The sequence below is a fragment of the Corvus brachyrhynchos genome, unplaced genomic scaffold, assembly GCF_000691975.1.
Source record: "Corvus brachyrhynchos isolate BGI_N302 unplaced genomic scaffold, ASM69197v1 scaffold91, whole genome shotgun sequence".
NCBI lineage: Eukaryota > Metazoa > Chordata > Aves > Passeriformes > Corvidae > Corvus > Corvus brachyrhynchos.
Genome location: NW_008236442.1, coordinates 1,807,349 through 1,819,148, shown reverse-complemented (window position 1 = coordinate 1,819,148; position 11,800 = coordinate 1,807,349). Strand labels below are relative to the sequence as shown.

General features: G+C 41.2%; 1 protein-coding gene across 30 annotated transcripts in view; it reads left to right on the top strand.

The window, feature by feature from the left end:
- The window catches only part of MAGI1 (membrane associated guanylate kinase, WW and PDZ domain containing 1), a 289,089-nt gene that overhangs the window by 204,003 nt on the left and 73,286 nt on the right, over positions 1-11,800 (top strand). For all 30 annotated transcript variants that reach the window (XM_017747184.1, XM_017747175.1, XM_017747172.1 and 27 more), the window contains one exon: positions 11,068-11,274. In XM_017747184.1, the coding sequence (XP_017602673.1) occupies positions 11,068-11,274 (207 nt within the window). The remainder of the gene's footprint in view (positions 1-11,067; positions 11,275-11,800) is intronic.

Sequence of the window (11,800 nt, the reverse complement as noted above, 5' to 3'; positions counted from 1 at the left end):
TTCCCTCTATCTTCCCTAAATACACTTCCTTCGCCACCCAGTTGTGTCACTATGCAGCTACATGATGCATTGCTTTTTTGGTTTTTTCTTATTCTTGGATAATTGCTTCTAACTTGGGTCATTGTGTTGATCCTTTTTACAGCACAATTTTGCAAACAACAGCACTGAGACAGCCAAGGGGCACTGAAATGTCACCAGGGTGAGAGCAGGAAAAAGCTCCAGAGAAATGCAAGGCAGATTGACCATTTTTAGGTACACAATAGGATTTGTGTAACTAAACCTGCAATCTATAGCTCCTTTAAATTGAAAACTCCTTTTGGATGGGTTTGGGGTTTTTTCCTTTGGAGAACGTTCAAATGTGCCTCTTGACAAGACAATGAAAATAAATACAGGTTTGAAAGTCCTTCCAGTGTACTTCAGCTCAGTCGTTTCATATTTCCATGTGAAAGAAGTTTAATGGTTCTTTCTGTAAATATGAGAGATTGAAAAAGCCTTATTATTGCAGCCTTATTCTAATTATTCTTTATAATAAGAAATATGGAATATGTTTAAAAATACAAACTACACACAAATAGCCAAAAGTCATCAAACATGAACAGAAAAGATTGTGACATGTGGTTTTGGTTTTCAGGGTCTGACGAACGAGTCCTGAAATACTGTTTGTCTGCTTCTTTAAAAACTCCTTTTTTAAGGGCACCTTTAAACCTTGTGCTAATTCCCAACTGCAGACAATTGCAGTGTCAAACCTGGTTTGCATGAAGATGCTAAATGTATAATTTGGTTTCACTCTTCCACCTCTCTGAGCTGATTAGCTCCATCAGCACCAATGCTAACATTCCAGCACCAGCTCTTCTTCAGAATGAGCTTTTTCCTCTCTGTGTTTCTAATTATAACACCAAATTAGTTTTCTTTGTCATGGTCCTTGAAATAGATCAGCTGAGAGGCCTTGCCATTGCTTCCTGATCTGTTTGTTCTAGTGACCTTTCCACTTGGAAAGACAAAATGGGTAACTGTCTGTAAGCTGGCTCCTGGGACATGCTGGGAATTAGTTCTCAGGAAATGCTGTATCCATCTGGGACAGTTACAACGTGGTAGTTTCACTGCTTATGTGATTATATGCAGCAGCAGCTAAACTGTTTAGGTTTCATGGCTTGCTCTTTTCAGTTGCTGAAGATGGTGTTGATTTCTCGTAAGTCTAATGTGTATTTCATTTCTGTTGGTGATAGAAGTGCCTGAACTTTAAAGGAATAATTTGTCAGAAGTGCTGATAAGCTTCTTTCCCCATTGAGATCAGTGATGCTGGTGCATTGTGGTTCTGGAGTGCTGGCCAATGGGAGGAAAAATCAATAAGAATAAAGCAAATAATGATGATGCATGTGTGCACATATGCACCAAGACACATTACTATTTGATTGTAATGTAAAATAAATAGAGTTCATTTTTCACTTACGGCTTCAAGAAATTATTTTGCTGCCTTTTGAGATTTCTTTAATGGCTTTGTTGTACTTTTTTTTTGAAATCTGGTTTTACAGCTGTATCGATCAAGAGGGTGTTGATCTTGATTAGATCTTGGAAGATGGGGTGATTCAGACCAATGCTGAAATTGCAAGCAATTTTGTCTATAAGAGAAAATCTGCCAAAACCCAAACCACAAAGCAAGTTAGACTTTTAATGGCCAAGTATCTGTAATTGTCCAGCTTTACAGTCTTAGATATTTTAATTATCATTTGTTTTACACTGCATTTTGCTGCCACGTTTTTTTTTTAATAAGTGTTCCACCATGATAAATTTGACTGTGTTTTTGATCAGTGATGGCTTATTCTAAACCAGAGAAATAAAGCCCAACAAAAGCAAATAGTCTTCTAATTCTACCTGCTGTACTGAGTAGAAATTGTAACAACTGCAGAGATTGGGTTGCTTGTGATTTAATGCTCTCAGGTGATTTAGAGATGAAGGAAGAGGGATACTATGAAATGGACAGTAGGGATGAGGAATGGGGAAGTTTTTGTGTGCCAGCCAGCCACAAGCTCATGTTGCTCTAGCAGGCTAGTGGTTTGGGGTCAGCATGGTCCCAAGGACCCTTCGGGCCTTAATTTGTCAGCATCAGCATGTGGTGGTGGAGAAGATGGACATAAAGTCACCTGGATACTGTCACTTGGAAAAATCTTGTAGAAGAAGAGGTAACAGAAGCATTTAATAATAGTTACTGAAGAGAAGTTCTGGGGAGAAAGATTAGAAAACAGGGAGCCATTGGAAGAGGGGTAATACACAGGACTTTGATGCTGATACAGATACTATCGATTTGGAAAGAATAAAGAACAAGCAGAAGAGAACAGTTGAAAACCAGAAAAAAGTAGGAGAGTGTATCAGGTTTTCAAAGTGCTCTAATTGCAAAAAGAGAAAGTGCAAGCTGAACAGGACAAAAGAGGTGTTGCTGACCTACAGGGCTTTGTAATGCCATTATTATTTCTTCTGGTGCACTGCAAATAGGTTCCTTTGGGCAGCTTTTGATTCACATCCCAGTGACGGCAGAGCAGGCATGGCAGCTGCTGTTCTGGTCACCTCTCATCTCCCTGGTGTTTTCTGCACCCAAAAGGCTTCAAAAAATGTAACCAGGTGGGAGGGGGCACTGGCAAGCCTTAATTCCTGGGGTTTTCAGTTCAGGTTTTCACATCCTGATTTTTAACCATAAAGCCCAGAAACATCTTCTTTCTTCCCCTGGTGAAAGCTACATGTTGATCACATGAATCCAGCAACTGGAGCTGGAAGACCTGCCCAAAAAGCTGCGATGCTGCCCCAGTATTGGTGATTTTGCCCCACGTGGGTGCTGCACAAAACACACTCAAGCCAGTTAGAAATTCCCATTGACAATACTCATTAGGAAGGAAAATTCTTTTTAGGCTGCACATTGACTAGGCCTTCTGGTGGATAGGAAATCACTGTAATTGTAGTCTCAGGCATTTATTGACTGCTCCTTCAGGGCAGAAAATACTGATGGATGCATGGAAGTACTTGTGTAGGTTACTAATTATTTAGCAATTACTTCTGCATTTGAATTGCGGGCTCTCACAGGGACCCCAAGGGAGGGCTGTTTTGAGCACAGTCACAGCTTCCAGATTTTATTCCCGTTTTTTCCCCAGCTGCTGAATGGCCCTGGGCAGATCAGGTAACTGCTCTATACTTCAGGTTTCTGGCCTGGAGAATATTAAAACAACACTTACTTCTCTCTTCATTAATATTTCAGCAGATACCCTGTGCCTGCAGCTATCTGCTCTTCCAAATAGGAGGGGGAGAGTGGAAGCAACGGTGTTCTGGAGGGCTGTGCTGAATTCAGGCAGCCCTGGAGATGGGAGCTATGCAGAGGCACATGGGGACATGAGCATGGTGGCTGAATTTTGAACGGGGGTGGCTGTATCACCAGGATCTGATGAGGCTGTATGAATGAATGCCTGCCCAGCACTTAGTGATCCTCAAAAGAAAAAGTGCTGCACTTTATAACATGTGAAGGGTTATTACATTATAGAGTATTATTGTCAAGGCATCATCTTTCATTCTCAGGACAAGTATTATGTGATTGCCAAGAGAAGTAATAAGTAATCTGCATTAGTCTCATGACTAAGATGTAATGGGGTGACTTGCTAACATTTTTAAAGTATATAAAACTTGCTACTGTAGACAGGGTCTCCAATTGTGGTACTTAATGATTGTAATAAATTACATTAATAGTGCAGTTTGAATTTCATCTGAAGTAGAGAGGTGTATTCAGCAACATGCTTCAAATCAAGATGCCTTTAGCCTAATTTATCTGATGTGCTGGCTCTCCTTGGGTTTCTCTGCAGCAGCCACGCTGCCCCAGCTGCTTTAGCAAAATGGGTGGATTTTTTTTGCTGGTGCCTTTGCAGCCTGTGGGTGTCACCAGCTCGGTCCCACCTGGAAATGAGAGCCGAGCCTGTGGCAGGCAGAACATGAGGGGAAGATTGGATGAGGAAGGCTGGCAGATGCTGGGGATGCCTATGCAGGTGAACAACATGTTCTGCTTAATAAGATCAGATCTGCTGATCTTTGTCTCCAGACTAGAGACTGACTCAATAAATCATAATGGCTCCTTTAGCTGAATATCCACATACTAATATCTGTGCACTGCAGAATGATTCCTCTTTTATCTTTGGCTCTTAATACTTTGCTTGCTTTTTTTCTTTTTATTTTTTAAACCACTAGTAGAGGAAAAAAAGGTAAAACCTTGTTGTGTATGTGCAGGATTATCAGTGTTAAGAATGAGTGCTGCTGTACTGAAGTCTCATCTGATAACAATGCTTTATTCTGCAAACCGGTGAAGTGGTACCTGAGTAATTCTTGTTTTCTAAAAGCAAATATTCAAATATCTGATAGGGGTTTAGAGTGGCTTTGAATTTCCTGTGGCATTGCTGACTGGATTCTCCCTCTCTCTGCACTTTCAATAACAAGTTTCTCAATGTGAGCTCTGTCAGAAATTGTTCATTAGCAGTCATGCAATTTAAAACACAAACCTCGGGGAAAAGGCTCCTGAACACCTCTGGCAAAAAGAGATATGGTGAATTAGTTGCTTTCTTCTTAAGTTAGAGTTCAGGTTATTTTAGGCATAATTTACTTTGTAATCGTAGTTTGATATGTTGAAGACCATTCCTAGTAGTCCAGGCACATTTTGGCATTGTTTTTTTGGTACAGGGTGTTCTTGGGGCACTTCAGAAGTGGCTGCTTTCTTGCTGGTGTTATCCAGCTCCTCTGCAGAGGCAGCATGGCCTCTGCAGGCTGCAGCACTTCCCTTTCTGCAGAGCTCACTGCCACTGCCTTCCAGACAGGGAAGGTGTTAATGGGACACATCCTCATGGTGGGACTATATATATAAATATTTAACTATTTGCAAGAAGAAGAGTTTCATATTTCAGTGGCTTGACATGATATTTTCTTTAGTCCTACAGCCCTATGCTAGGTAGGGTGTTTCCAGCTGCTTCTCCTGCTTTCTGTATATACCATACACAAGCACGTTTATTTATGTTCCCTATGAATTTTTTTTAAATTTATTTGAACGTGGATATAGAAGTTGATATAACACAGCTGGTCTCATGGAACACCCTGAGCCTCCCCAGCCCTCTCCTGCTCCATGTTACCCAGGTTGTACTGCTTATTTATTACTTTTAGTATCATTGCTTTATTTTAGGATTTTTGCATGCCTTAAATGTGCTTGGATGCACTTGTACGTGAGTGCTAACAATAGCATGCGGCAACACCTAGTGATAACACAGGAAAAATCAGAGTAAGTAAGAGTGATTTGTTCTGTGGGTGACTTTCTCCCATGCTGCCACTGCCTTTAGGACACTAATTGGAGTATATGTTAAATTGCAGACATAATTGAAATGTGCAGTTTGCAACAGTTTGACTTATTTAACAAAAAACCCAAACTGATCTTTCAGTTAACCTCACCATGAAAAACTACAAAAATTGACAGAGAATCTCCTATTTAAAGCAAATGGATATATTGCAGGTTAATTTCTCTGAGCTCTCCTTCGTTGCCTGTTTTCCTTCCGATCCAGATGCTGTATCCGCAGCCTCCTCCCGGTTGCCTGGATACTCTGAATTTCCTCAAGGCAATTGCTAATCAATGTGCAGTTGCAGCTAGGTGAATCCCACAGACAGCAGCCAGATCTGTCATCTAAATGTGGAAATCTGTAGCAGAATGGGATCTGGGAAGAGAACAGACAAAACACTATGGCAGGAGCTCACTCCCAGGAACCAATTCATCCTGTGCTAATCAGACACAAGCACTCTTGCTGGATTAGATGAGCAGAAGCTCTTCTGCCAAAATTAAGGGTCAATTGTTTTGGTTCTTGTACAGTGCAGAGAAGAAGAGCTGCGTCTCAGAAAAGAAAACCATTACATTAACAATTACATTTCAAATCTTTGTGTCAAGACCTTGCTTAATTTTGCTGCTTATCTCCAAGTGTCTTTCCCAAAATACCCATTTGCACCAAGACAGAAAGCTATGAAGTGCTTTTTAAAACATGAGCTATTAATGGAGTCCTTGTTAGCACAGAGTGGTCACTTTGAAGATCAGATGCACTTTTCATGGACACAGGGCCCTCTGTGCTGCACACAGGCCTTTGAGTTTCTTGGGATTTTTATAATTGCAGAATTAGACTTCACAAGTACGCATCAGTAAATTCAGAACTGCATGAACTCTTCTTGGGCCTTTGCTGAGACACAAATGTACTCCCAGTCCCAGGCATAGACATCTTTCCACCAGAAGGAAAGAGAATAGCTGCTGCAGAGCAAACACCTACAAATTAAAGTAACTCAAATACGTGCTTTGGGACCACATTCTTCAATTGCTGTAATTGCACCATTAGAATTAGTGCTCAAACTCATGTTTGACCTTGCAGTCAGCTCTTCTGCCTTCTTCTGCCCCTCCATGTCAGCTCCCTGTCCCCACCCCAGCAGCCTCCATGGTCTCCTCTTCTCTCTCTGCCTTAGTATCCATTCCACTTTTGAACCTGTTAGATTGTGCCTCTCTTCGTGTACGTTTCTACCCATTCCAGAAACAGCATCTTGGCTGGCTGGAGTCCTTTCAACCCAAATGGATTTGAATTCAACAGTGTGAATTCAAGGTTTTTATGAAATATATTCATAGTTATTTTACGTAAGGGTATTTTTGTTCATGTATTTTTGTGAATTGTATTTTAAATTCCAGCTCACATAAACAATTTAGGGTGAGTTTACTGCCCACCAGGGGAATATTTATTAAGAATGCTTTGTTGTTTGAAATACAAGACAAATTTTCCACTGCCACTTGCTTTCTAAAACCTAAAGTTCCCTTGACTGACAGTGTTGCTTTAATTCAGGACAGGGGGGAAGCTGCTGTAGATTGCATTCATTGATTGTGATCGCTGCTTGAATTGGCAGAGCAGGAAGTGTTATGATGATGAGAACTTGTCTTATTGTTGTGATAAGCTGTTACCAAAGTCTAATTACCGGGTGTGATGCTAAAATGTGTAAGCTGCTGACACTTAAAGATAAGGAGATGAAAAGAAACCAACTCATTCCAAATAGCTCTTCTGTTTGGGTTTTTTCATTATTATTGTTATTTTTGTGCACTCTCCTGAGTGGTGCTTTAGAGTGCATGGATTAAGTAATAGATTTGGCTGCAGATGCTCCCATCAAACTTCAGCTGTGGTTAAGTAAGTTTTAAGCACCAGGGGACTGAATAAAATAAGGGTTAGTGAAAAGCGATGACAAGGGATTCAGTTAATGGTACGTGCATCTGCAGAGTGAATGTGTTGTTATTAGGTATTAATTCAGGCGCTGTAGGCAAGATCCAAATGTGATTGAGAAGAGGGTAAGGTTTAGAGGCCCAGTTCCCATAGGAATCTGACATGGGAAAGTGCCATTCCTGCCACGCTGGCTGCTTCAGAACTGGCATTTCCACAGAAACGTAGAGAGTTTCCTGCAGTTTTGTTCCAGAAGTCTCCATTGTCTGGGAGACAGGCTGCTCCTTCCCAGCTCAGAGACATCCTGCTGGGGTCAGAGTCCTCAGAAGTTTTGCAGAGCTTCACCTGAGCTCAAGCACCCCGGGGAGTCCTGCCCTAACTGCTGTGCTGACTTCAGAAAATGTTTTGGGATCCTCTGGGATGACAGATGCTTGTGTATGCACATGTAACATGCTGTTAATAATTAGAGCTGATTGGATATTCAGTACAAATTACACTGGCTATGAAGTTAGCCCCTTCTTTAGGCTTACAAGTGGCTCACAAAACACTATTAAAGCCTATTTTTAAATGTATGTTTTTTCATAAACATTGATAGATTTAATTTGAACAAATAATGTCAAGTCTAAGTGTTGTAAAACTCTTGCTGGGCTGTTCACTGTCAGTCGTTAATGGAGCATGTTTGGATTTCTGAGTCACAGTGTAAATATTTTCTATTTCCAATTTTGAGGATGAAACATGAGGTTTGATGATTATTTTTACCAGTCCCCCCAAATAGTGTGTCTGCTCCCACACCCAGGCCCACATGCCATGTCTTCAAAATTAACTGCTTAGAGAAGAGAAGTAGGGCTGACTGCATCCAGCAAACATGAGGGAAAGATAGCATTTCCATTTTCTCTCGTTTTCTGTGTCACCTGGGTTGGAGCATTCTTTTGAAGATTTTTCATCATGAGCTGGGTTATTTCCCCAACCTGTTTGTCCTTGTGTGAATCTGAAGGAAGAGCTCTGATTTTTTCAAATATTGATTCAGGCTTAATCTGCCTCCTGTGGAGAAAAAAGAAAAGTTCAGCCCCAGTGGTTACATTTCCTGTAAACCCCACACATGCAGAGCCATGCTCTGTTTCAGATTCATATTTGCCCTTTTTATATGCTCATTTATATTTACAGGGATCCTCTAAGACAGCACACTGTCTTGGTAGAAAGTAATTATTCACTAATATTAGTACCAACAACCATGTCTGGTTTGAAAAATGACTAATGATTTTGGTGTGAGAAAACCTGAAATACTTTAGAGAAGCCTGTTTTTCTGTTGACGAACAGCTCTCCATGGACTGCTAGGAACTCCAGCTTTGCTGTTGCTAGAGGAACTGAAGAAGAAAAAATTTTGAAGATATAATCATACATTTCTTTGTAATTGGAGGAGGGATGGTACCATCTGTGCTGTGTTCTTGTCCAGGGGAAATAAAACCCACACTATCAACATCTGTATATCCCCTTCGTCCACTTTGTTGAATCCATCCTAAAGAATTCAACCATTTACAACAGACCCGAAATAACTTTTGCATAAAATAGTCATGTGCAGTGCTATAAATAAAAGTTGTTTTTATGTGTATGGCACACACATGACTCTCTCTGCTTTGCGGTTAATATCCTTAGAAAACTTTTTTTTTTTCCCCCTGGAAAACCAAACAAAGCAACAACCAAAAAAAAAACCCTACAAAATCCCAGAGTAGTATCATTCTTCATGAGAAGTGCCAAAAGGATAGATGGGAGCAGGGTTAATTATCCTTTTTTTTTTTGCCCACCTATGTTTGCACTGTTTCTCTCCCGTTCCTCCCCTTTTTGTATAAAACAGTCCTGCAGTATGTAGAGCACACAAATTATTTCTCTAGCAGAAACTGCAACCTGCTTGCCTCCGTACCCATTAGAGGCTCTTTCCAGAAGAAGTAATTTCCTTCTCCGCATAAATTATGCATCAATGTACATTTAAGATTCTGACATGATGAACAGAAGATGAAAGCGTTGCGAAGCGTTGCCGCTCCCATGGAGTTGGATCCACATCACTGTGTACAGGCTGGAACACACCTTGTTAAGACAGACCTGCACGTGTTGCTGTCCTACTACTCCAGCTGTAAAAGCATGGAGGTGGGAGCTGCTCTGGCTTCTTGGGTCTCAGCTCTATGAGAAATACTTCACCTCACAGGAGGCAGTGGGGGGGAATGATTACAAGTGTTTCCTAAATGGTCTTCCAAGATGAGCTCTGCCAGTCCAAATCAAGGTGATTCCAGCTCCTGATGGGTCCTGGTGATCCTCTTTCCAGGAGGATCTGCTCCATGATCCTGCCAAGCACAGACTGGCTGGCATCTTTCTGGGTCCTCCATTGAGAAAGGGGTTATGTTTCTCCTTTTACAGTCAGTGGGAATTTCACCAGACTGCCCCAACTCCTCAAATATGATGGAAAGTGATGTAGCAACTCCATCCAGGTTCCCTCAGGACCTGTGGATGCACCTCATCACTTCCCATGGACCTGTGCACCTTCAGGTTCCTTAGATGGTCTCAAACCTCATCCTCTCCTGCAGTTGCTGGGAAAATATATATTGAAAAATAATGCTTTCAGGTTATATATAGCCTGTGGAGATCAATAAAGAATGCAAATAAATGTATGTTTTAGAGAAGAATTTTGCACTGTTGCCACAATTGAACTATATGGGAGGGCATCCTTTGTGTTTTGTCATGTCAAAGGGCACAGGGAAAATTTTTAAGTCTACCCTTAGAATCCAAAGATGGCAAATAAAAATTAACAATAATTCCTGAAAGAGAAATTTTGGGGAATTTTATGTAAAACTGTTGTATATAACAGATCATTGTGTAAAAATTAAAAGATTCACCTTGCAGTAGGTCTGAATTCCTGTAATGCCCAGTGCTGCGGGAATAGATTCCAGACCTGACGTTGGAGAGAATTTCAGGGTAAATCAAGCACTGCTGTGGTGTAGAGGTGAAGTGAAGCCGGGACAGTGAAATACCTCTGTGCTGTTGTGGCATGAGTGAACCTGCACTTATTCTGTGTCTCTTCCACGGTCACTTAAAGTGACAGGGAAGCACCCCAAGCACTTTGCACTGTTTCCATCACAGATGGATTCCGAGCATATACTGGCATAACTGGGGGTGCATCTTTGTCCCTTCAAGTTTAGCTTTAAGGTCTGGTACTTCTCTTCTACCCAAGTTGACCCAACTGCTGAATTTCCTCTTTGAAGAAAGCAGAGCCATGCGGTATCTTTCCTTTTCTCTTCTTTGACTAAGTTTTCTTTTAGAGAGAGAATAGTTTTTGCTTCCAAATGTAACATCCCCCATAAAAGAACCTGTGTATTAAAGCAGGCCATCGAGCCTTTCATCACTTCTCTTGGTGATAGCAGTCATGAATTTTTTATTTTCTGCAGGGCTCACTCCAGATCTGCCACAGCATTGTGTGGGTGCACAGATGTAAAAAGGCTACTAATTGAAATTCAGATGTAACAAGATGAAGATTTGCTATTCACCATGACTGCCTTTTGTTTTAGCCCATGTACGCTCAGTGCACCTAAACAATGCCACCATTGCTTCTCCTTTTAGATACAACAAGAATAACTGAAAAGGCAAAAAATATTTCTGTGTCTGCTGTAGAGATTAAGTATGCACCCCCAAAAACGGGAATGGCATGTGTTATCTTCTTTATTTACTTATCTGTGGGGAGGGATGGAAATTTCAATGGAACCATAAAGAAAATGAAATAGAAACCTTACTGCTATAAACTGTTCTGTTTTGAAGATGCAAATGTGTCTCTATTGCCTAGGTAACTATTATGGAACGCCCAAGCCTCCCAGCCAGCCCCTCAGTGGGAAAGTGACTTCCACCGATGCTTTGCAAAACCTGCAGTCTGGCTCCAAGCAGTCGACTCCAAAGCGAACCAAGTCTTACAATGATATGCAAAATGCTGGCATAGTGCATACAGAGAATGAGGAAGAGGATGATGTACCTGAAATGAGCAGTAGCTTCACAGGTAAAGCAAAAATACCGCTCACTGTCCTTCAGTTAGGATACATGGGGAAGGCTTTTGGAGGGTATTTTGAAGGGTGGGTGTTGTTTTTAATGTGTTTTCTGCAGAGCTATCAATGTCAAACAGAACTGGCCGACACGTGAATGGCAGATGTGTGAACAACCCCATGCACAGCTGTGTCTTTCCAAAAAGGATTTGTGGGATTGAACTGGTTGAGACAAAAATGTGGAAAAGTTCAAATCCATTAATTGCAGAAAGGTTGGGGAAGAGTTGAGCTATGGTTGACAGTTACAAACAGTACGAAATGACTCAACCAGGATTCCATTTGAAATTAATTATTGCACCTTCCTAAATATTTTGCTGTCCTTTGTCCTTCCTTGCATCTAGAGCTGCTTGTCACATAAAGTTACCGTACTAGGTCTTCTTCTCCAGGGTACCTCCCAGCAAATGGAGTGCTGCTTGCTGCAGGAATGAGATCTGAAGCATGGGTGCAAGTTCTGTATTTCATCGAGGTCTTGTGTCCTGCTGA